This window comes from Carya illinoinensis, chromosome 11 (assembly GCF_018687715.1).
Source record: "Carya illinoinensis cultivar Pawnee chromosome 11, C.illinoinensisPawnee_v1, whole genome shotgun sequence".
Classification (NCBI taxonomy): domain Eukaryota; kingdom Viridiplantae; phylum Streptophyta; class Magnoliopsida; order Fagales; family Juglandaceae; genus Carya; species Carya illinoinensis.
In genome coordinates this window covers 10851620-10874973 of record NC_056762.1, presented here as the reverse complement: position 1 = coordinate 10874973, position 23354 = coordinate 10851620, and the positions used below count along the sequence as shown (strand labels likewise).

Below are 23354 nucleotides of genomic sequence, written 5' to 3'. Positions count from 1 at the left end.
TGTTTTATTTTTATTTTTTTTAATTTAATGTAAGATCCACGTGATCACCGGTACGTACGATCTATTCAACTGATCCACGGATCGAACCCCATGCGTTACAAAACCTGAAAACGAAGGCTAATGTGAAATGCCACCCTACGGCTACTCTTAGTGGTATCCAAAATCCTCTCTCTCTCTCTCTCTCTCTCTCTCTCTCTCTCTCTCTATATATATATATATACACGTACGTACGTACATACATATATATATATAAGTGGCATGCAAGTTGGAATATTATCAATTATATATGTGTGTGTGTAGGGTAGAATCGAACTGGTCTCCGTAGAAAGCGACCGCCCAATGAACAAAGTTGATTCTTCCTTGCTAAGAAATTACAAGTACTGTGATTAACCTCGGTTAATTCTTAATTCTTTGTTCCTGTTTTCTTTTCTGTTTTTTCTTTGGACCACCCATTCCCAATCAAACTCTCTCTATATAATCTCTCTCTCACGCACTTGATATTTCACGATTTCTAGGCGCTCTCTCTCTCCAGCTTTGCAATTCAGTGATCATCAATTCCTTTCTTCCTCCCCGCTCAAAGTTCTGTTACTTTGCTTTCGTTTTGAAAGTATTTTCTGTCTTCCTTTCTCACCGTATTCTAAGCAACCAAAGCCTCCTCTTCCCCCCCCCCGCCAAAAAAAAAAAAAAAACAATAACAACAACCAACCAACCAAACATGTCATCTGACCAGTACTCCTATCTCTTCCTTCCTCTACTTGGTTCTTCACCAGCCCTCAGCATCGAGCTTTTCCTATGTGTCTTTGTCTTTGTCGCCGTCTTTGCTTGGCTCTCACCCGGTGGTCTTTCTTGGGCTGTGTCTAAAACTCGTGTCGGTGTCCAAACTCGAACCGCCATTCCTGGCCCTTCTGGTCTCCCTTTTCTTGGGCTGGTTTTCTCTTTCACAGGGTCCTTGACACATAGAGTTCTCAGTAAGTTTGCTGAGGCTTTCAAGGCCAAGCCATTGATGGCATTTTCAGTAGGGTTCACTCGGTTCATTATCTCAAGCCATCCAGACACGGCTAAAGAGATTTTGAACAGCTCGGCTTTTGCTGACCGGCCCGTTAAGGAGTCGGCTTACGAACTTCTCTTTCACAGGGCAATGGGTTTTGCTCCCTTCGGAGAGTACTGGAGGAATCTGAGGAGAATCTCAGCGACCCATTTGTTCAGTCCAAAGAGAATCGCTTATTTCGGGGAGTTTCGCACAAGGATCGGGCTCAAAATGGTTAATGAGATAAGGGCTTCGATGGAGAGGAATGGTGAAGTTGAGATGAGGAAAGTTTTGCATTTTGGGTCCTTGAATAACGTCATGATGAGTGTGTTTGGAAGGAGTTATGAGTTTGGTGAGGGGTGTGGGAATGATGGGCGTGAGCTCAGGGGTTTGGTCAGGGAAGGGTATGAGTTACTAGGGATTTTTAATTGGAGTGACCATTTTCCTCTATTGGGTTGGTTGGATTTGCAAGGGGTGAGGAAAAGGTGCAGGAATTTAGTGGCAAAGGTGAATGTTTTTGTTGGGAGGATTATAGAGGAGCACAGGACGAGGGTTGAGAAGAAAGGAATAATGTCTGGGGATCATGATGAGAGCTCTGCTGATTTTGTTGATGTGCTGCTTGCTCTGGAGAAAGAGAATAGGCTCAGTGACTCTGACATGATTGCTGTTTTATGGGTATATATCTTTCATTTCCTTTCAATCTCTCTTTAAACTTGTACGGTAAAGTCATTGTAATACCAATTAATTATTAATGCTAACTCATTTAGTGTTTCGACTGAGAAAAATTTTCTGGATACACTCGTGTCATTAATTGGATTGCATATATACACATGCTTATATTTTCTGTTATATATTTTCTTTTCCATGCAAACACTGCCTGGTAAGTTTTTCTGTTCTTTCCCCTTGTACTCTAGCTCATCTTTATTTATTTACTTGTCAAAACACATCTCATCTTTATTTGGGAATATTTTCGTTTGGTAGCTTTGATTGTTTTGGTGCATCTACTTGGTTCTTTTTGCTTTGGTTTTTCATCTTTTCTGTCTTGTTACTTTCATGAAAATCATATGCTTGAATTATAAGGATAGGGTCTCTCTCTCTCTCTCTCTCTCTCTCTAGGTATCCAATGATATTGAGAATCCGAATACTTTTCTTTTTTCTTCTCTTTTCTTGACAACAATATTGTACCTCATATTCCCTATTCTTGTCTTGCTTCTGATGCTTTACAGTAAAGATTTCTCGAGCTTTCTTTTCCGTCTATTTAGTCACTTTTTTTTCCTCATCTATATAACTGAAATTCCAAACATTGTCTTAAAGATTTTTCTATATTAATCTCAGGAAATGATCTTCAGAGGGACTGACACAGTGGCAATCCTCCTAGAGTGGATTCTTGCGAGAATGGTCTTACACCCAGATATCCAAGCCAAAGCCCAAACCGAGATCGACAACATGGTTGGCATGAGATCAGTGTCAGATTCAGACCTCCCCAACCTCCCATACCTCCATGGAATCGTAAAAGAAACCTTGAGAATGCACCCACCAGGTCCCCTCCTCTCCTGGGCAAGGCTTGCCATCCACGACACCAACGTAGGCCAGCACTTCATCCCTGCCGGCACGGTTGCCATGGTGAACATGTGGGCGATAACTCATGACGAGAATGTCTGGTCCGAACCCAACAAATTCAAGCCAGAGCGTTTCATGCAGGAAGATGTAGCCATTCTGGGGTCAGATCTTAGGTTAGCTCCATTTGGGTCTGGAAGAAGGGTCTGTCCTGGAAAGGCCATGGGAATGGCCACTGTTGAGCTCTGGCTTGCGCAATTGCTCCAGAGTTTCAAATGGGTGCCTTCTGATGATGATTCATCACGTGGTGTTGACTTGTCGGAGTGTCTAAAGCTTTCATTGGAGATGAAGCACTCCTTGGTCTGCGGGGCAATCCCTAGGGCTAGGGTTGCTTGAAATTAATGATCGTGGGCTAGCTTAAGTTGTTGTTAATTAATGAGCGTGATGTCATTTCCATGATTTCCCAAAATATCTATCTAGGGCGCGGGAAACTAAGGAAAAAGCAAGTTTGTTTACGTATCTTTGCTTCATATTAATTTAGGTTTTTGTTTTAGGGTTAGGGTTTCTGGGTTTTGGTTATGTTCAAGAAAAGAAAAAAAAAAAAAAAAAGTATTTGCATGAAATAAGGGTTTGGTAATTTGGTACTACTGATGAAACGCTGGGTGTTTGATTCTAAATGATGATGATATGTAGGTAGGCATGGATCCTTTCATGCCCTACAGCTTGTACACATTTTGTAATGAATCAATATTAATATTATTGCCTTAAATATTATAAGTTTGTATATTTACATTTTGCTCGATCGTTAGGCTTAATTTTAGACGTACATGTATTGGATGCTGTCAAATATATATGAAAAAATAATATTAATTTAAATTTTAAGTATGAAGAAATCAGTATCAATACACAGATTAATATGCGTATTTATTTATATGTAGCAAAACTCTATATATTATATATAAGTAGCTAGGCAACAATGAGCAGTGCATGCATGTACGTGTAATATATATATATATATATATATATATATATATATGTATATAAATATATATACAAGTCTTTTTAAAGTTTTAGTCGGAATATTCAAATTAAATGTTGTGATGAGGGTACGACGACCCATGCATTTCAAATGAGCAATCACGTACGAATCGAGGAGGTTGTTTTGTCATTTTTAGCAAATGATCAAATATGTCAATCGAAGTGGTTGAATCAGTGCTGCTTCATGTGTGTGTGTGTATATATATATATATATATATTATTTACTTGAAGAAGCGCCGTTCATTTTTGTTCACAACCTTGGGATCGAGTGAATACAAACAGATTATCTTATAAAAATAATAAAAATAAATATATAAGTTAACATAATTTTATGTGATACGTTTGAATTATTTTATAATTTAATTTAACATGTTACATTAAACTACTTCATTATGTATTTACTTTTACCAAATCTTTTTTTAATTAAAACATTTCTTATATATATCTAAAACAATAAGTTTATTCTTTTCAAATATATAAATAATTTTATACCAACATTGTTCTAAATGGAATATATATTATGTGTGTATAATTAATGCACAGGGACTTTTTTTATAAAAAAAGAAATAACTACCTGAATATTAATCGCTTTGAGTAATAATATTATATAATATGAGAAATAATATTTGCAGTCTTAGTAGGATGTACAAGTCTCACGTACTCCCTTTGAAAAGAGTGAGTAAATCTAGAACTAACATGAAAAAATTATTTTTTTAATAATAAACCTCATGCACTTTTTGTGAAAAAAATGTGACCAAAAGTAATTACACATAGAGTTTTTGTCAGAGATATACATGTGAACATGCGAAAATGAAAACTATGGCATGGGTAAATTAAATTAGAAAATTATGGCAGCAGAAAGGAAAATTAATTAACTAGCAGCCCTTAGTTATCGATCAATATTAAGATCAAATTAAGAAATTAAAGTATATGTTATGGGGATGATGATCGATCAATATTGCCATGTTCTAATCTATTTGGATTGGTAATAATAAAGAGTTATTAATTAATGTTAGATACACAGATTGATCTATGATGTACAAATCTTGCATACTCATTTAAAAAAAAAGTAAAATCCATTAATAAAATGTGAAATTTTTTATGTGGGTGTCAAATTAATTTATTCACTTTCTTTTAAAGAAAATACATGAGACTTGTACTGTATTATTAACTTAATTCATTACTTGTTTATTCAAATTTATTCACTTAATTCATTACTTGTTTATTTTTATAGATTAATACACGGTGGAGTTGATTGGAAGCATGTATGCACGTACGTACGTACGGTGGTCCAAGAAACTGTTCTGAATAGCTAGAAATCAAACCCACCAGCCATACTCTGCTAATTTATTAACCAACTAGCTAGCTAGGGGTTGGGTATCAATCCTTCCTAAGGTCTCACTTTTCCTTATTAATATAATCAAATGAGCATTTCTCAAACTCATGATCTATTCATTGGTTGTCATTATGGTCATGAAATCTATATATATCTCCTTAATTCCCCTCTTTTCCTTTCTATGATCTTTATTCTTTCATGCTTACTGTGTCAGCTTTATCCCCTGCATATACAACACATTAATTATTATAAATTCTATTATATAGTCATTTTTGCATATTCTTTATACATTTCACTTATGTAATCAGTCAAAACAGTTATTTTATATTAATAAAAAATAATGCAACCAATCAACTAGTATTAGTGGAGTACGCAAAAAATACGTAAAATTAACTGTATATAGAACTTTTGATATATTTTTTGAGGAGAAAGAAAGTTCAATTCCTTAACAATCAAAGAAAGAAAAGTAACAAAAGTAAATAAATTGGTAAAATAAAGTAAGATTCCTAAGCTAATTAATTAAAATAAGTGACTATAAAATAAAAATAAAATCTCTTTCCCCGGCGGCCCTTTTGATTTGATCATAGTCATGATCTTGACATGGACAGTCTTTAAATGATTGAGGAATAAGAACCTTATAAGCAAGACAATTATATGGCTCACTACTACTCTTTTTTGTGCATGGTGGATCCAAATCCATCCAAGAATATATTTTTATTTGAGGATCGATCGAGCAGTATTGCTTCTGAAAAGCTTTGCTCCTTTTTATCACCTTTAATGCTGCATGTTGGATTTGAATATCCATACTAACTTATTCTCGGTCAGTACCCATGATGATCATCGATCTCTACCTAAATATATTCCTTTTCTCTCTCCCAATTCATCTAATTATTACTCCAATTAATTGAAAAAAAAAATTAAATTAATGCGCGCAGCTAGCTAGCTAGCTAGTGCATCAAGAATCAATGGTAGGTGGTACGTTGGCTGCATGCATATATCTCTTACAGATCATAGAAAATCATGATGTCAATCGGACAATTTGCATATCTTCACAAGATATTATATGGATTATATAGACAATATTAATTATTACGTATAATACTGATCAATAAGTATCCAATGGAATCGAGACTATGATGATGATTAAGGTGATAAAATCTAGCTATCTCATCATGTTACTTAATATAAATGAAAAATAATATTTATAGTTGTAAAGTGCACAAGTGTCTCATAATTATTTTATAAAAGTGAGTAAATATGAAATCCATATAAAAAAAAATAACTCTTTTGTTTTTTGGTATCAGGGAACCTCTCTAAGACAAGACCCTTCAGACTCACTCCTGTAGAGTAAACCTCAATCCCGTCTACCACACTTTTAGAAGTTTCCTTACACGGAACTAGTTAAATTGCTGGCTTTTCATTAATAAATGTGTTCCTAAATGATTGTTTGCACCTTAAGGTTTGATCCATAGACCTTAAAGGAAGTGATATCTCAAGATCAAGGCCTTCACCACTTGTGCGATACTTGCACACTTCATGACTGTATCTAGTATTACTCGTTATAAATTAGTGATCATGAGCATGGTAAATTTTGATATCTCATGAATATATACCAAAGGATGGAGACCTCATCACATTGGATGGGAAAAAAAAGTTTAAAAAATGGATTCTTTATAATGATGTTCGTTGTTCTGGATCGACTAGTAACAATATTGTACGTGATCAACATTAGTTGCAAAGGAAATAAATTCGTTCGTCGTCAGCTTATATGGTACACAGCTATATATTGCTGAAAGAATATTGGTTATTCTTTTGGTCGCAAAATGTTGGATTTCATGACTTTATATATACCTCATGATCTACCTCTTTAATTATGCAGTACTGACAGATCCCCCCCAAGATTGAGATTTCACTGTATACGTCCAAATCCGGCTTTATATATGCTTGCTTGTAAAAAAGACATGTACCGTATCATCTATTAATTGGGAGTATATTATTGTTTTGAGCTTTTTGGCATGCCTTGCTAGGTTCATCTTCTTTTTCTTATTCTTGTTTTCCTGATCACGTTACACGAAAATGAATATTTATAATGAGGTATTTACTATGAGAATGGTTATTTATAACGAAAATAAACTCATTTTATTAGAAAATATATAACTGGCCACAAGAAATAGTTTTCTTATAATGTGATGGATCACATTTGGAGGGTCTAATATCAAGCTGACTCCGAACACAAGTGCTGATAATGGGCATATCCCAAATCACGAGCTAAAAGCCCAAAAAGGCCTGATACTCTCCTAATTAGCCATATGGATAAGTAATAATATGGAAAACAAATAATCCCTATTTGTTAGAGATAAACTTCATGTCTATTTAGCCATGAAGTTAATCGAGTCTCAGCAATGATCCTATATGCAGTCCCTACACCTATATATATGGGTATTAGGTAATTTTAGAGACACTTTATTTTGATATTACATGACTTGAGTTATTATATATTATTTTTTATTAACTTAAGCATCAGAGTAGTTACAAGCGTCCAGCGCCATTAACTTTTGATTTGCAGCCTAATGATTACATTCGATGGTGGAACACGTCCTTTACAACATCAACAAAGTGATCAGCATGTCTGGCTTTATATATAATTGGTAGATCATTCAAAGATCCTTGGAAAATGTACATAGCTAGCCATTGCATGCAACCTGAAAAAAAGGAAACATTTAAGCCAGAAGAATGTTGTTTATAAGAATATCACATTATAAATTGCACACCGGCTAGGTACTGTTCATATTCTTTATAAGTATAAAGTATAAACGTCGTACGTATACTCCAGATTGAAATTTAGGCCGTCGCATATAACTAGGTGCCTATTGATCGGCCACATGAGATGGATCAATGCATGCATGGCAGCTAGGGCAAGTTACAAGAAATAATCACAACCCGTTAATATATATAATGCTCAATAGTCGATAATAATTGAAAACAGTACGCCTAGTGAGCTAGCCTAAGGTTCGAATTAAGGAGCTAGAATATCGATTGTCATCAACGTCCAATTATACCCATTAAGGCCTTTTGAATAGAATTTTAATTATAATAATAAGATTTGTAAAGCACACATGCAGCTCCCCTTTATATTGCATGCGTATTAAAGTAGCTAGCTAGTCAGAAAGTAATTTATTAAATAATCAATGAGGGGCTTGCCGGCCTTCCCATCATCATAATATTCTTGAAGATATTGTAGGATGCTTCTCCAACATTAGTTTGTCTTAATTTATATTAAAGCTAGCTTGAACATATATATATATATATAAGAAGTTAGGCTACTAGACATTTGACGAGTTGGGCTAGCTGCCACACGACATATCACAATACGAGTTTGTTTTTTGTTTTTCTTTTATATCCTATCTGGGTCAATTACGTGCACCTCGACTTATTCTACGGGATCATGAAGTTAACGGCCAGGTAAACCTTCAGTGGCTCTGAGGGGACTCGAACTAGTAATCATTGGGGAGCAAACTCAAAGTCTGACCAATTGAACTACCCCTCAAAGTTTATCACAATACGAGTTATTTGCAATGAAAATAGTTATTTGTAATGAAAATAGATTTATTTTAATAAAAATTAGAATAACCGACAACAATTAAACAGTCACTACAAGAAAAATGAATTTTTATAATCAATTTATTGTAATAAAAAAATTATTCACAATCCTTGTAGTGAGTTTTTATTCTTAATCGATGAACATATATGCTCATAATTAATATTCATCCAAAAGATGGTATTAATTGTTATTATATCTGTGAGGTTGATGGATGGAACAGTGAATCAACTTGTGATCTTGACGATTCCAGGTAGGAGCAAAACCACCCTAGATCTGCATCGATGATCTGTTGTAGGGCACAAAAGTAAAGATTATTAATGACGATTGTTGACCATATGGTGTGTCAAAGGTTTAATTCATACCTGTGGTTGTGGAATATATATGTCATGCGTGCCTTTTCTTCCAGATTAAAGTAGCCAGGTCCATGTAATTATATAATTATATATATGTATGTGTGTGTGTGGCTGGCATTGTGCAGCCTTTATTAAAGTTGTGCTGCAGGCATATTGTAATTGGATGGTATTTACAGGACATCTTCGTCTAATTATATATATGAAGGAATCCTCCTCATCATCTTTATGATCATGTGTGATGATAATGCAGGTGATTATGACAATCACTGTCTTGATGTGTACCACACACATGCAGCACCAAGAAGAATATTAAATCACGACTACAATTGAATGAAAGCAGTACATGAATCGAGCTAGCCAGCTACATCATCATGTAATTATTATTATTGATGGGAAATAGTAATATTCTTTTCCAACCAAACTCTTGCAAGCTACCTGCAATTGAATCATGCATGCATGATGCTCTGGCCAGGCAAGAGTATACATATATGTATATGTATGTATGTATGTATGTATGTATATTAGGCATGCATTTCATTTTCATCATGGACAATATTCATATTCATGATACCATCTGGAATGTGTAAAACATATCAAGCCCAAAAGAGTTCAGCCCAAAGGATCAAGAGGAGGTTCCATCACTAGAAGACAAAAGATGAGAGAGTAAAGAAAGACAAGGAGGGGACAATAAGAGTAAGGACGTCAAAAGAAAAACCAGGAATATTGGTTAAGAGGGAAGGAAAAAAAGCAAAAAGGAAAAGAAAATGTCAAACACGCAAGCAAAGGCAATCAATCCTCACCACTCCCTAGGGACATACAGAAAGAGGCGTCAAATAAATGAAACGGCGAAACGATTTCAAGGAAATTTTGACTTCTTCTTCATATTCTTCAATTTCTTGAAAGGTGGCTCCAATGAGAACATATTCTATAACAAATATATTCGAGATCTCTATTATACAATGAGAAATGAGAAACGATAAAATATTGTAAATAAACTTATTATAGTAGATATTCTCTCCCCAAAAATCTCATGGACATAAAATTTATGTCAAACTATATAAATCTGTGTATTTTTTTCTCAGTATTTATTTTTGATTTATTGTTATAGATGTAGTACCGCCGCACTGGACCACACTGGGAGCTCTAGATTACATCGATCGACACTCATATCTTCATAGTGGATCGAAAATAATTCTTTCTCACATTTCTATTGTTGTGTAATTTTTGACATTAACACCATCGATTATGGGGAGTTGATTTTATCGAGTTGAATAAGTTGTACGAAAGTTCTCGCATTGATATATATAAGCAGATACAACACACGAGTAGTGTTAATTATAGTATATATCCACTAGTTCCACTTTAACTAGATCGAGTTCGATTTGAGCTTAAGGACTTATGGTCAAGTACCCTTATTCAAACTTCATGACTCGATTTATAATATTAACTAATTAAATTCGAGCTATATTTGACTCATAAAAAACAAATAACTTTTTGGAAAGACTGGATTATTTTTATCAAGTACTTTATGTACATGATGAATTATAAATTGTATAAAAGCACTATTTGTTACACCACCCAATGGCTGGGACGATGCATGGCACATCAATATCTTTCCATTGGTCTTTTAGAAACAAATGCTACAAGAAATGAATGGTTTCCAACGCTGCGAACTTTTTGGATCGAGTAAACAATGATGCAAAAGTAGAAAATGTGGATGCAAAAGAATAAATGAAACGGCTTGTTTTCTTGGATCTAACTTTTGTGATGCAAATTTGCTGACACTATAAGTTGGACGCAAAAAATCATGTATTTAATGTGAATATATTCATGGACAGAAATGATCTGGTCGCAAAAACCCTATAATCATATTGCATCAAAAGTAATAGTCAAAAAAAAAAAAAAATTCGTCACAAAATATTCACAACTGTTCGTTTTCTATAGCGTCGATTTCTATAATGACAGAAATTAATTGGTCTAAAAAACCGAAGATTCTTGTAGTATATATATATAAAGCAATACACCCTTTGGACAAGTTGTATGAATTGATGTTTTAAGCTTAGACTACTTTATAGAATACACTATTTTATGACATCTAAAATTTGAAGGCTTATACAATCCCTGGAGTCCACAAGTCATCAACCCTAGGAAGTGGATACTTGTTCTTAACTATTACTTGGTTTAATTCCCAACGCAAAGTCTTCTTCACAATTAAGACTGGTACTGCACCCCAAGGTGAAACATTGGCTCGAATGTACCCATTGTTCACAAGGTCCTATAAGTATTATTCCTTAAGTTCTTTCAAACTCCACTAATGTCATTCTGTATGGGGCTTAGAAATGGGTGTTGTGCCAGAGAGGAGGTCAATGGAGAATTCAATTTCCTCATCTAAAGGTAGCCCTGGCAAGTCCTCTAAAAAGACATACAGAAACTCATCACTGTTAAGATATCTTCCGACTTATGCCTATCACTTTGTGCTGCCACTACTCAGGCAATAAATCCATTGTAGTCTGTAATGCTGAGATCAATAATGGGGAAGAGTTCCCGCACACTGCATTGAATGGAAACTCTGCTTCTTCTGTGGGCCTAAATATCACTTACTTCCTATAACACTTGAAACAAGTATAACATTGGGCCAACCAATCTATGCCCAATATCACATCAAACCCTGCCATGTGAAAAATCACCAAGTCTGAGGGGAGGTGTAGCCCAATTCTCTACCATATAACCCCTAAGAACTGATTGACAAACCACATGATCTCCTAGTGGTATAGTCAAGCGACTCGTATAACGATCTGATCCAATATTACAAGAGAAGGAATATAGATAATTTTATTAGGTCTAAATTAGGTTTAATGGGCTATTTTTTATAAGCCCACAAGCTATCATTACTAAGGTTGGTTAGGAATTCTTTATTAGAGCCATGAGTCCAAAAGTTTATTTTAAGGCCTGTCAAGGTTTAGAGAATGATTGTGGTTGGTATATATAATGAGCCAATACTTTTGGGAAGCCTAGTTGAGGTTTAAAGGATAATTTTTAATAGGTCATGGGTCCAAAATTTATTATGATAAATTATGAAACTTTTATTGGTCTCAATAATTAGGATAAAGCACATTTAATATTATGAGCAAATGGGCCCTCATCTATTTGATAATAGGCCTCATTTGGAATTTAAGATTGACTTAGCCTATGAAATTGTAGCCTAACACTATAATATAGTTAGACTCACTAAATGGGCCAACCCATTTGTTAGAACCCAAATAAGGACTCAAGATAAAACTCTAGGACCCATAGGTCAAGCCCAACCTTATGCATTGGTTAGGAAATAAGAACAAGACACACGGAAAAAGGGTACAAAACCGTGGCCCATTTGCCCAAAGGTGCCCACAACCCATTATAGAAAATCTAGACCCAAAAGGCCTGTATACAGGATCCGAAAACATGCTATTAAGCACCCAGCCACTTGGTTCCGATATCCATGCATGTAACATAGTGTTGCCCTAGGGTTCTCACTTCAGGAGCAGCCACCATAGTTCCTCTTTACTCTATAACCATACCGCAAGCCCCGCTTGACCATCCATACTAAGAGCCAACAGAGCACCTCATGACCTCCCTTTAACCCCCTGTCACACGAAACAATGATTCCCAAGAAGACGCACGCCGGACGAAAATCGACCAAACCTCTATGGAAAAACCACCCAGAGTAGATGCAACGCCACATGACCGAGCCACGTACAACCTTCCCACCACAGAAACTCCCTTCACTTGCACTGTGAAGCTTGACCGTTAGGGCAAACAACCTCAAGGCATATTTAAACCAAATGCACTGAAGCCCTTACCCATGTGCCACGCCTCAGTAATGCCTTGCTGCAACCCACAGTGGAGCCATCGTAAACCATGAACCACTCTATTTCCCACACCCTAAAGCAAACAAAGGATATCAATTACGTAGCTATAGGATGGGACTTCGCACAGAGAGGCGAGGAAAAGGACTAGAACAAATACATAATTATTAAGTTACGATTTTTATAAAAAAAAAACATTTGAAAAATTGTTAATAAGTGCTTCCGCAAAGTCTCTTATATATATTTAGTGTTTTTATAAAGAATGACTTTGTTTATTTTATGGAATCTTCTATATCTAGCACTTCACTATGAATGAAAGTTTCTTAAAATGCAAGGTATGTAGCATGTTCCTTCCCCTAGATCTCAAAATTAAGATTATTCTTAACCCTAGGGGACGGGGTGTTACACTTGATGCCCTGCCATACTTACATGCATACTCAGGTGATAGAAAAGAATGGGTAACACTTGGATCCAACAATACCAAATCCAAACTATAAAATAATGGAAGGGTAAATGTATCTACATCATTAAACACATCAACATCGTCTTGAGTGAGAGCAAAAACCCTAGATGGGGCCAATTTGTTCTTCTATCTGCTAGTAGTGGCCTAAGTAGTAGGCCTACAAAGCTAAGGCAATCTTGCACGATGTGACCAGGTTCGCGCACTTAAAGCAAGTGTCGAATCCAAACAGACATTTTTCCATATGCATCTTGCCACAATTTTGGCAATGTGGATGGTTGACTACATCATATAGATGTGGCCTATTCTGCTGAGAAGTGATCTACACATTGCCTGTGAATAACCTCGTCTTCTGACTGGGTGCTAACTTTGGCTACTGTTGTTGTTGGCGCTCCCTCTAATTATTCATCTCAATACTCTCTCCAATATTCTCTTCCCCCATAACAACGTTGGTGACTAAATCATATAAGTTACAAATTCTTAGCAATATCAAATGGTTATGGTGTTAGAATAATTACAAATATAGGCTACATTTGATTGCATGTTTTATAAAAACGGGTTAGATATATATATTGCTCACAATGGTACTTTGGTTAAACTCATTAAGTTGAGTGATCATTTGGAGTGTATTGCACCTTAGTAATATAGGATTACATCTTATTTAAATGTGGTAAATTACGTATGTAGGCCTGGAAGCTTAAGGGTTTTTATTTTGGAAATTTCTTAAACTCTTTGGAATTTGAGTCTTTAATGGGAGGACTCCAAAAAGCTTCCATATAAATGGCTAAGTCTCATCTCCTCTCCGTAAGTTTTAGTTTGCTCCATTGAAAGCTAATATTTTGGAGAAGCAAGGAGAGGAACATTTAGTCTTCTCCTATAGTCTTTCTTCAACAATGACTTTCGCTGGTACTACATTCATATCTCCTTATCAGTTTGGTCCATTCAGATTCTTACTTCTAGCATGCTTCCTGTTTTTCACATATGGATCCTCGTGTTGAGACCTTTCTCAAACTTCTCTACCTTCTTTTCCTTTTATGGGATCAAGTAGATGGCAATGTGGCATACATCCAAAAAACTCTTAGGGTACTTATATACAGTTATGTGCCTTGAATGAGGTTGTAAACTGTCTTACCCTTGTCTCTCTGAGTGTCTAGGGAAATAAAAGCTCTAGGAATTCTTGTTTAAGCACTCCCAAGGAATGGGAACCCCTTCCTCATGTTCTTGCTGGAAGAGTCCCCGGCCCTAGTCGTCCTCCTAATCTGCCATATCCATCATATTATAGGTGGCGTACTCCACCTTATGCTCATCTGTGTAAAATATTGCTCTAAAGATCATACCTAGCCTCTCAATCCAGTTCTTTACATCAATGGAGTTAATGCTAGCAAGTGAACTTCTCTAGTGGGCATCCAACCTACGGGACTCTAGCTCCCACTATCAGTCCATTCACTAAAGTGTGGAAGAATTTTGTTGTCGCAGCTCATTAGAGCACTAGGATGTCATGTACATGAGTTACCCCTAGACTCCTAGTATTAATTGCCATCTGACATGCATGCATTAAGTCATCATACAAAAGAAACAGCTACATAAATTAATAACAATTAAATATAACTTATTATAGAGCAGGACCTACCTTAGGGAGACTTTGGCTTAAGCTTTCTTTTTTCACTTTTTCAAAAGTTTCTTTTCTTGTAAAAGTTTTCCTCTTTGTTTTGAAATCTACAAAATATTTTAGAAACATAAAAAACCGAATGCTATTAACCATAAAACTATTTTCATAACGCTAGATATAAAAGATTCCATCATAATAGTCATAAAAACATATATAGTTTGTTGAGAATCCCAAAAGAGGTTATCAAGAGCACTTATTGAAAAAAGTTTAGAATCATGTGCTACAATACTTAATTATGAAAATTAACTAAAACTTAAGTCCTTAAGCCTCTATCTAATCCCTTTGGACATGAAAGTAAATAAAAACAACTTATAAAAAAAAAAAAAGAATGAAAATTGAAACCAAGCCAAAATATGGCATGAGAGGAAATAAATAAAAAACAAAATGTTGGACAATAAATTATTTAGAAAGTAGTTAATGAAATTAAAGCTATAGCTTTTATGGGTAAAAACGACTAGTCTCTATTAAAACCATGGCCATAATATAGGCATTAATGGGGAAAGTTAAGAATTTTTCTCTCTCAGCCAGTTCTCTCCAACGTCCTTGTTGCCCTACCCAGAAAGATTTTTCGTTCATCAGGGAAAGAGGTTGGTGCTTCGGCTCCACCCACCTCCCCTCCTTGCAAGCCACGGCCTTTATTTCTGTTTATCTTTATTTTTTTCTTTTTCTTTTTCTTTTTTAGTTATGTCTGTTAAAACCATTCAACTTTGCCGATCTGCTTCTTTTCGAAGACCTAGGACGGACACGCACCCCTTTTTCAGCTTTTCCAAGTTTCAATCGTCAAGCTGGCAGAAGAAATCTGCTCATCCATATGGCGCATTCACTTCATGCGCAGCTTATGCTATGCATGATCCTCACACATTGCTGTGCCTCGGAGAGCTCTCTACCACCATGAGCGGAAGTTTCAGGATCTACTACATCGGATCTTCCAGATCCAACTATTCTCTTCACTCCAAATGTGGTGTGTGGCCTGCACGCACCGCCACCACCAGTAACACCCCCTCGCTGACGATTCGTCACAGTTTTCGATTGCTACACTATATTCCTACTTTCCCTAACCAAGGATTAAGTGAAAGTGGATGTGACAGTTTCTTCTAACCAGTCCAAACCAACACGTTGCAGCACATCCATTTGTACTGCGGCTTCTAGTTGCAGTTTTATAATCTGTTCATCAGACTATTTAAAAACTATCAACAAGCGGTCTCCCCTTGTGGAAATCGGGTGGGAGCAAATATTTTAGCTCTGATCACCCCCTTTGTTCTTTTGCTTTTGTGTTGTAATATGTGTTAGTTTTTGAAAAGACTGTAGGGGACTCCCACCCATCGAACTTGTATCTTGTATCCACTAATTTATCTATAAATGTCTTATTTGCTGAAGGGGAAGAAAAAAAAACCGTGGCCATAATTTTTGTCCATAAGTTGGGTATCTCATACATAGCTCATAATTTTAAGAGCTTTAACCTCATTTCCGTCGATATATTCAAACTTCCTCTCTTGTCAAGGTCATGATCAATAAATTTGCTAGACTCTCATACGATTGCATATAATTCGTGCTAATAACACTATCGCAAGTTGATGTATTCTTATAGGTCTAGATTTACCATTATAATAGCAGTTTCATACTCTCCCAATGGTGGAACTAGTTTTTCCCTAAGAAAATTTCATTAGTAAATCTCTTAATCAATTTGAGAGGAAGTAATTTTTCCTAAGAGAATTTCATTTAGTAAATCTCAAAATCTATTTGCCTCCCTACTTGCTAAAGTAAAGCTTAACTTAGCTTCCCTAGTTGAGTTAGTAATAGTTTTTTTCTCATATTTTCAGCATATAATCAACGGTAGAAAGAGAATCATATGACAAGTATTCCAATTAATATGATTAAAATGTTCAAGTACAATTTGACTCCTTACTCAACTCCATAGCATTAACTTGCTAGTAAATCTACTAAGTACTATGGCTAGATATGCAATGTAAAGTTCAATACAATTATTAAGCAAAATGTAAACTATCGATCATGCGACCATATTTCTGTTGAATATTTGCATTTTCATTGCTTCATTGTTTTACATAGAAAATAAATGAGCACTAAAATCAACACATTTGAAAGAGATTTTATATTGTCTGTTGACCATAAACAAGGAGATGATGCATTACATGTCTTGACTTCAAGGCCAGCCATAAAGCCTCATAAATGATTTAATAGCCACTTCACATACAAGATGGGACAACTGTCATAATGGCTAGGCGTTACAACCTTAATGGATGGTAAGAGAGCATGTCCACATAGATATTTCTCTTTATTACACTTTTAGTAAACAATCTCTCACATATCTATAATAGGAAGAGTGATTTTTTTGGTGGGTGATAATGAGCATTAACTTTTAGATTTGAGTATAACAATCACACATTATCAAAATATCTTTTGTTTTTCACATAGATTTTTAAAGTAAAAACCTATGGTGACACATGACATTCATATTCTTGATCTAGTTATGATTTGTGATTAACAAAAATGGATCAAAATCTAGCATACTACATGTGAGGTAGTAACAAGGCCTATTAAAATTTCAAATATACTATGATTTTCATTGACCCGTGCTTCTTTAGGGATATAAACGAGTCGAGTTCGAGAGAGCTTGAGGTGTGCTAGCTCGGCTTGTTCACAACTCGAGTCGAGCCATTTATGAGCCAGGTCTAAGCTAACGCTCAAGCTTGGCTCGTTTACATGTAATGTAAACTCGAGCTCTGTTCTACCAACCAGCAAGCAATAGTATGTAATAGGCATACACTAATAAGTTACCAACAAAATCACAATGACTAGAAAATGTCAAAGTTCAACAAAATCTGAAATCACCATGACAGAAGTTAGCAAGTTCCCAACTTGAACAAAATCCACCATGACAACATGAAAACACTGTGACAATAAAAAACATTAATATCATTTTTATTCCCTTGCATCATTACTAAAGTACTTTTAACTTAGCAATATTGTCAATGGATGTTTTTAATTTGACATTAAAGTATTAGCAATAAGAAGGCCAGTATATGGAGGTGGCACATTACAAAAGTTTAACACACGCCTCTAAAGATGCCAATCAATATTCATAAAATGATATGTCATTACTATATATGAAAGTTTTTTACAGGAAATCCACATGTCAGTTGTGATATGAACTTTGTTCACAGGTTTAAGCAAAGCTTTTAACTTTGTCTTTTCATTCTTATAAGTTCTCATTCATTCTTTCTTTGCAGCAGCCGGAGACATCTTTTCTCAATATGGAGTTTTTGCAATTATGAATTTATTAAATATCATATGCTCCATTAAAGAAAATAGATATTCATGGTAAATTAGCATCATATGAGAGGCAAGCTCTCGAACCCTACTACAATCATAGGTAAAGTTTGAGACAATGAAGCCACCATCTGCCTCCTTAGACTCAACTACGAAGACTTTCTGATTTGAAAAACACTATAGACATAAAAGGATCCCACAAAGGAATCTCACACACTGACATTGCACACTGGGAGTATGCCACATCTTCCCCTATTTTTTTTCCTCTTCCTTTCTCTACCCCTAATTTTTTTTTCTCTCCCTCCCCCTTGTGCTCTATTTCCCACGCTAGCCATGAAGGCCACTGTTGCCTACAATGCACCACAATGCTCAGGGGCATTGCTTCAGGAACAAAAAATGTCAGTGGTCCACATAGTGGCCGCTGGCACCCCTACTGTGCTTAATGCGACTGGGCGAAGGAGTAAACGGCCACCTGCACCTGTGCAGAATCCCGTGACTAGGCGATCAAGGATTGTCTTCACCGTGGTCAGGCAGTTCTGTTGTCGCATGCTTGTCATCGTATGCTCCACAGCTCTGTCGTCCCTGCTTTGCTGCCTCTCTCCAATCTCTTTTTCTCTCTGATCACTCTCTCTCACTCTCATGCTCAGACGCTCAGATCGGCGGTAGTTCGCCACACCACCACGATCCGCTATCGCACACTCACCATTGCCAATCCATAGCTCCATTGTGCCTACTCTGCTGCATAGTCTCTGTTTTGAATGTGGTGGCCGATGGAGGGAAAGGGAGGAGGGGAGAGCACAAAGAGGGGGAAAAAGGAGGGAGAGAGAGAGAGAGAGAGAGAGAGAGAGAGAAGCGACGTGGCACACTGCTAGTTTACCACATCAGTGTATGGGATCCCTTTGTGTCTCTACTAGCTCCCTTCTGTTTTTGCTTAGACCCCATGTATGGCAAATAGGTTAGAAGTGCCTCGTAGTGTAGTTGTAGAACTGAATCAAGATACTTTAAACAAAGTTTTATACCACTTACATTGAGTCTATTTAACCTCATCTCTATCAACTTCCACAAAATCATTGCATACAATAGAAGTCTTCTTTCTTTTTTTTCTTTCATAGGCTATGTTTGAACTTCTGTTGGGCCCTCAATAGACACAGTATTAGGGGTCTCAGTATTTGTAGTCTCTCCATCATTACTAAATATGGGCTCTACTAGGCTAATCCAAATAGAGTTTTCATTTTCATACTCCTCCATCGGAACAATTTCATTAACACTATCATCCATTTGCTAGGATCTCATATTTTTTAAACACAAAACCAGAAACATACAATAAGTATATAGACATTGACCAAAAATCAAAATAACCTTGTCTTGGTGGCTCAAGGTACCTCTAGAAGCAAGGATACTAAAAGATGTTAAAGTCAAAATAATTTGACTCCAACCATTTTGTTATACGCCTTGCCTTAATGATTCAATGTGCCTCCAGAAGGCAGTGCTGATACAGTTGATAGTAATCAACTAAAAGATGTTAAAGTCAAACAAATTAGACTCAAACAGTTTTAGCATGCAGACTTGGCTCGGTAGCTTGATGTGCCTCCAAAAGCAAGACACCTCAACAACATAAATATAGAACAAATTGGATCAAATTTATCAACCATGTTAAACACAGCACCATTTCATACTTGAAGCAAGACCATAAACACACGATAGATTGGAATAGATTGTAATAGATAAATCACCCAAGACATCTTAAAGATGGCATACATGTTAAAGATAATCATTTATAATCAACCAAAATAAATTCAAGAAAGCATACTTTAAGTCTTGAAATTGAACATAGACACAAGATAGATTGTAAAAGATAAATCAACCAAGACATGTTAAAGATTGCATAATTAAATAGTTAAAGCAAGAACCATAAATAATCATTTATAATCAACCAAAACAAAATTTAAGAAGCATACATTAATTCTTGAAGCAAGAACATAAACACAAGACAGATTGTAATAGATAAATCAACCAAGAAATGTTAAAGATGGCATAGCTAAATAGTTGAAGTAAGAACCATAAATAATCATTTATAATCAACCAAAATAGATTCAAGAAAGCATACTTCAAGTCTTGAAATTGAATATAAACATAGGACAGATTGTTAAAGATAAATTAACCAAGATATGTTAAAGATGGCATAATTAAATAGTTAAAGCAAGAACCATAAATAATCATTTATAATCAACCAAAATAGATTCAATAAAGCATACTTTAAGTCTTGAAGCAAGAACATAAACACATAACATTTTGGATAAGATTAATCAACCAAGAGATGTTCAAGATGTCACAATTAAATTGTTGAAACAAGAACCATATATAATTATTTATAATCAACCAAAACAGAATCAAGAAAGCATACTTTAAGTCTTGAAATTTAACATAAACACAGGACAGATTGTAAACAATAAATCAACCAAGACATGTTAAAGATGGCATAATTAAATAGTTGAAGCAAAAACCACGTATAATCATTTATAATCAACCAAAATTGATTCAATAATTAATACTTTAAGTCTTGAAATTGAACATAAACACTAGATAGATTGTAAAAGATTAATCAACCAATGCATGTTAAGGCCAAAATCACCATAGGATCAGATTAATCAACCAAAATATGAACAATAAATAATCATTAAATAGTTCAAGCAAGAACATAAAGCATCATTAAATAGCAAATAACCTGAGTGGATGAGAGAATTCACAGCGGACTAGAAATTTTGCTTTAAGCACCGATCAGATGGCAAGCCCTTCAAAGGTTTTTTCCACAATACTCAAATATAAAAGCTCAAGCTCGAATAGGTATTTGTAAAATCATAAATAATAGCAAAATGAACCAAAACATGAAGTTAAGAGTCTAAGGTCTAACAGATAATATTCTGCAATCACAAAATAAAAAAATAAATAAAAATATAAACTTATTAATCAAAGTGATAGACATTGGACAGTCACAGACGTATGCATATACGACTGCCGACTGGTGATGAATAGTAGCATATATACTTAGATGATTTGATCTGGATCTATAACGTAAAAATACACAATGTAAAAAAAGTTCGGATAGAACCAAAAAGGGGCATTGAAAATACTTAAATAAAACTATAACTAGATAAGATCAATCAAATCTATCAATTTCCTAACCAATGCATAGAAACAGCAAAATAACTTGGGTAATCAACTCATAGATGGACGAATCGACAAACCAAAGAACCACAAACCACAGAATTAGGGAGACAGTTGGTTAAGAGTCATAAATGCATGCATTTAATGACCCATTTGTCGAGAACCAGCTGAGATTACAGCCATGGTTCCCCGAAAATATGGCCGCCAGCTGCATCTGCTAGGGTTTCTCGCAGTTGCAGCCAGTTTGACTTGAGGCCCCTCGAGAACAAGTGAATGCAAGCATTCAAGAATCAAGAATTGAACCCTTGATTCCATCATTCCATGCAAATCGAATGATAGTAGGTAACCCGTAATCGATGTAAGCATAAGAAGCTCTAGGAGGCAAGGGTTTCTTGATGGGTCTGAAATAAAGTAAAGGAGTGAATCAAAGTGTGGTGAGAGAGTCTAAGACTTGGACAGTCGAGTGAAACGGTGCAAGTAAAAGACGCAAAGTTAAAGTTTACCCTAGGGTAAACTAGGAATCAACGGTTCCCGAGTCCTAACAGAATAAATTAGTTGATCTAACAGCCAAAATTAATACAAAGTTACATACTAATATACTATACTAATTTAAATATTATTCTATTTTAAAAAATACTATAGTCTATAAATTATAATACATGCTAATTGTTATATAAAATAATTTTTAAAACTAGCAAGTAATGTTGTAAAAAAAGACATTAACACTAAACATGTATATTACTATAGTTTACTCTATCTTATGAATGTGTTATTATTAAAGTTTAGTGATTATTGAGTAATCATATATAAAGAAATAAGATTAATAACTAGAGATAAGTTATTAATAGTACTTTATAGAATAATAGAATCATAAGTACAATGTAAATTCATAGAATATATAACGATAGAATCTAAGAATCATAAGTGATAAGTATTTAATAATGATATTATGATAGATAAATAAAAATATTGTAATAAGTGATAAATTATAAGTTAATAAGTTATGACTATAGCCTATAACCTATAGCCTTATTAGCCTATAAGCATAACTTTTTATATGACAATTTGATAAGAATAAGATAAATATATCAGTATGATATATTAATATTATAAATTAAATTTATTGACTTATAGTATATGTAGAAGAAAGCCTATAACTATAAGTCACTATAATTCTATATACATAATTAATAATACATATATAATGTTTGGCTATTATATATATATATATATATATATATATATATATATGTATTATATATATGTATAAAATATACGAGTTGAGCTTCACACAATTTTGTTCACGTATATTATTTGAGTCGGCAAAGTTTTATACGAGTTTGTATTGTTTAATAATCGAGCCTATTTCTCTATTTACGAACGGCCTCTTTAATATACAATTCAAGTCGATTTCGAGTTTAATCAAGTCGAATTCGAGCTACCTATTAAGTAGCCTATTTATTTTACGGCCCTATGCTTCTTCACCTAACCCAGCTACCATTTGCTTCCCTATATTAAAATTTCAAATATACTATGATTGTTCTTCATGATTTGTTTTTAATCTTTTATTTCCCTTACCCTTTCACCATAACTTGGTTGTTCTCTTACTTGTTATATTAGGCAATACTTGAAAAATATGAACTAATTTACTAAAAACTCTTAACTTTCAAATAAGATTATCCTATGTAGGGACACTAATTAGGGACATTAAAACAACTCTAAACTCCTTTATATCATGGTCAGTAAAGCACATTGTGAGAGCTAGCAACAATATAGCTCATGCGCTTAGTAAAGATGCACTTGGCATCATTGGTAATATCTCTTCTTTGGATACTATCCCGTTTTGTATTTGAATTTTGTTATGAATACAACTCCTATGACATTTTCAAAAAAAGAATATTCATTAGATTCTCTCCATGTTAGCATATAAACGCCCTGTTGAATAATAATATTTGTTTACGAAATTTTTATAAACATGTAGGAAGTTCCCTTTTTTTTTTTTTTTTTGTAATGTA

At 34.8% G+C, this 23354-nt stretch overlaps 1 protein-coding gene across 1 annotated transcript; it reads left to right on the top strand.

Annotated features, from left to right (window-relative positions):
- The first annotated feature begins 497 nt into the window (after window positions 1-497).
- Window positions 498-3358, top strand: LOC122282790 (cytochrome P450 78A5). Its single transcript, XM_043094820.1, has 2 exons — window positions 498-1702; window positions 2363-3358. Exons 1-2 carry the CDS (start codon window positions 716-718, stop codon window positions 2978-2980), a joined length of 1605 nt encoding a protein of 534 aa, XP_042950754.1. The 5' UTR covers window positions 498-715; the 3' UTR covers window positions 2981-3358.
- Window positions 3359-23354: the final 19996 nt, after the last annotated feature.

Bases quoted from the DNA above. Each gene is read 5' to 3' on its own strand.
- LOC122282790 (XM_043094820.1), top strand. From the start codon at position 716: ATGTCATCTGACCAGTACTCCTATCTCTTCCTTCCTCTACTTGGTTCT. The intron at 1,703-2,362 runs GTATATATCTTT...TATTAATCTCAG, and splicing joins ACATGATTGCTGTTTTATGG to GAAATGATCTTCAGAGGGAC.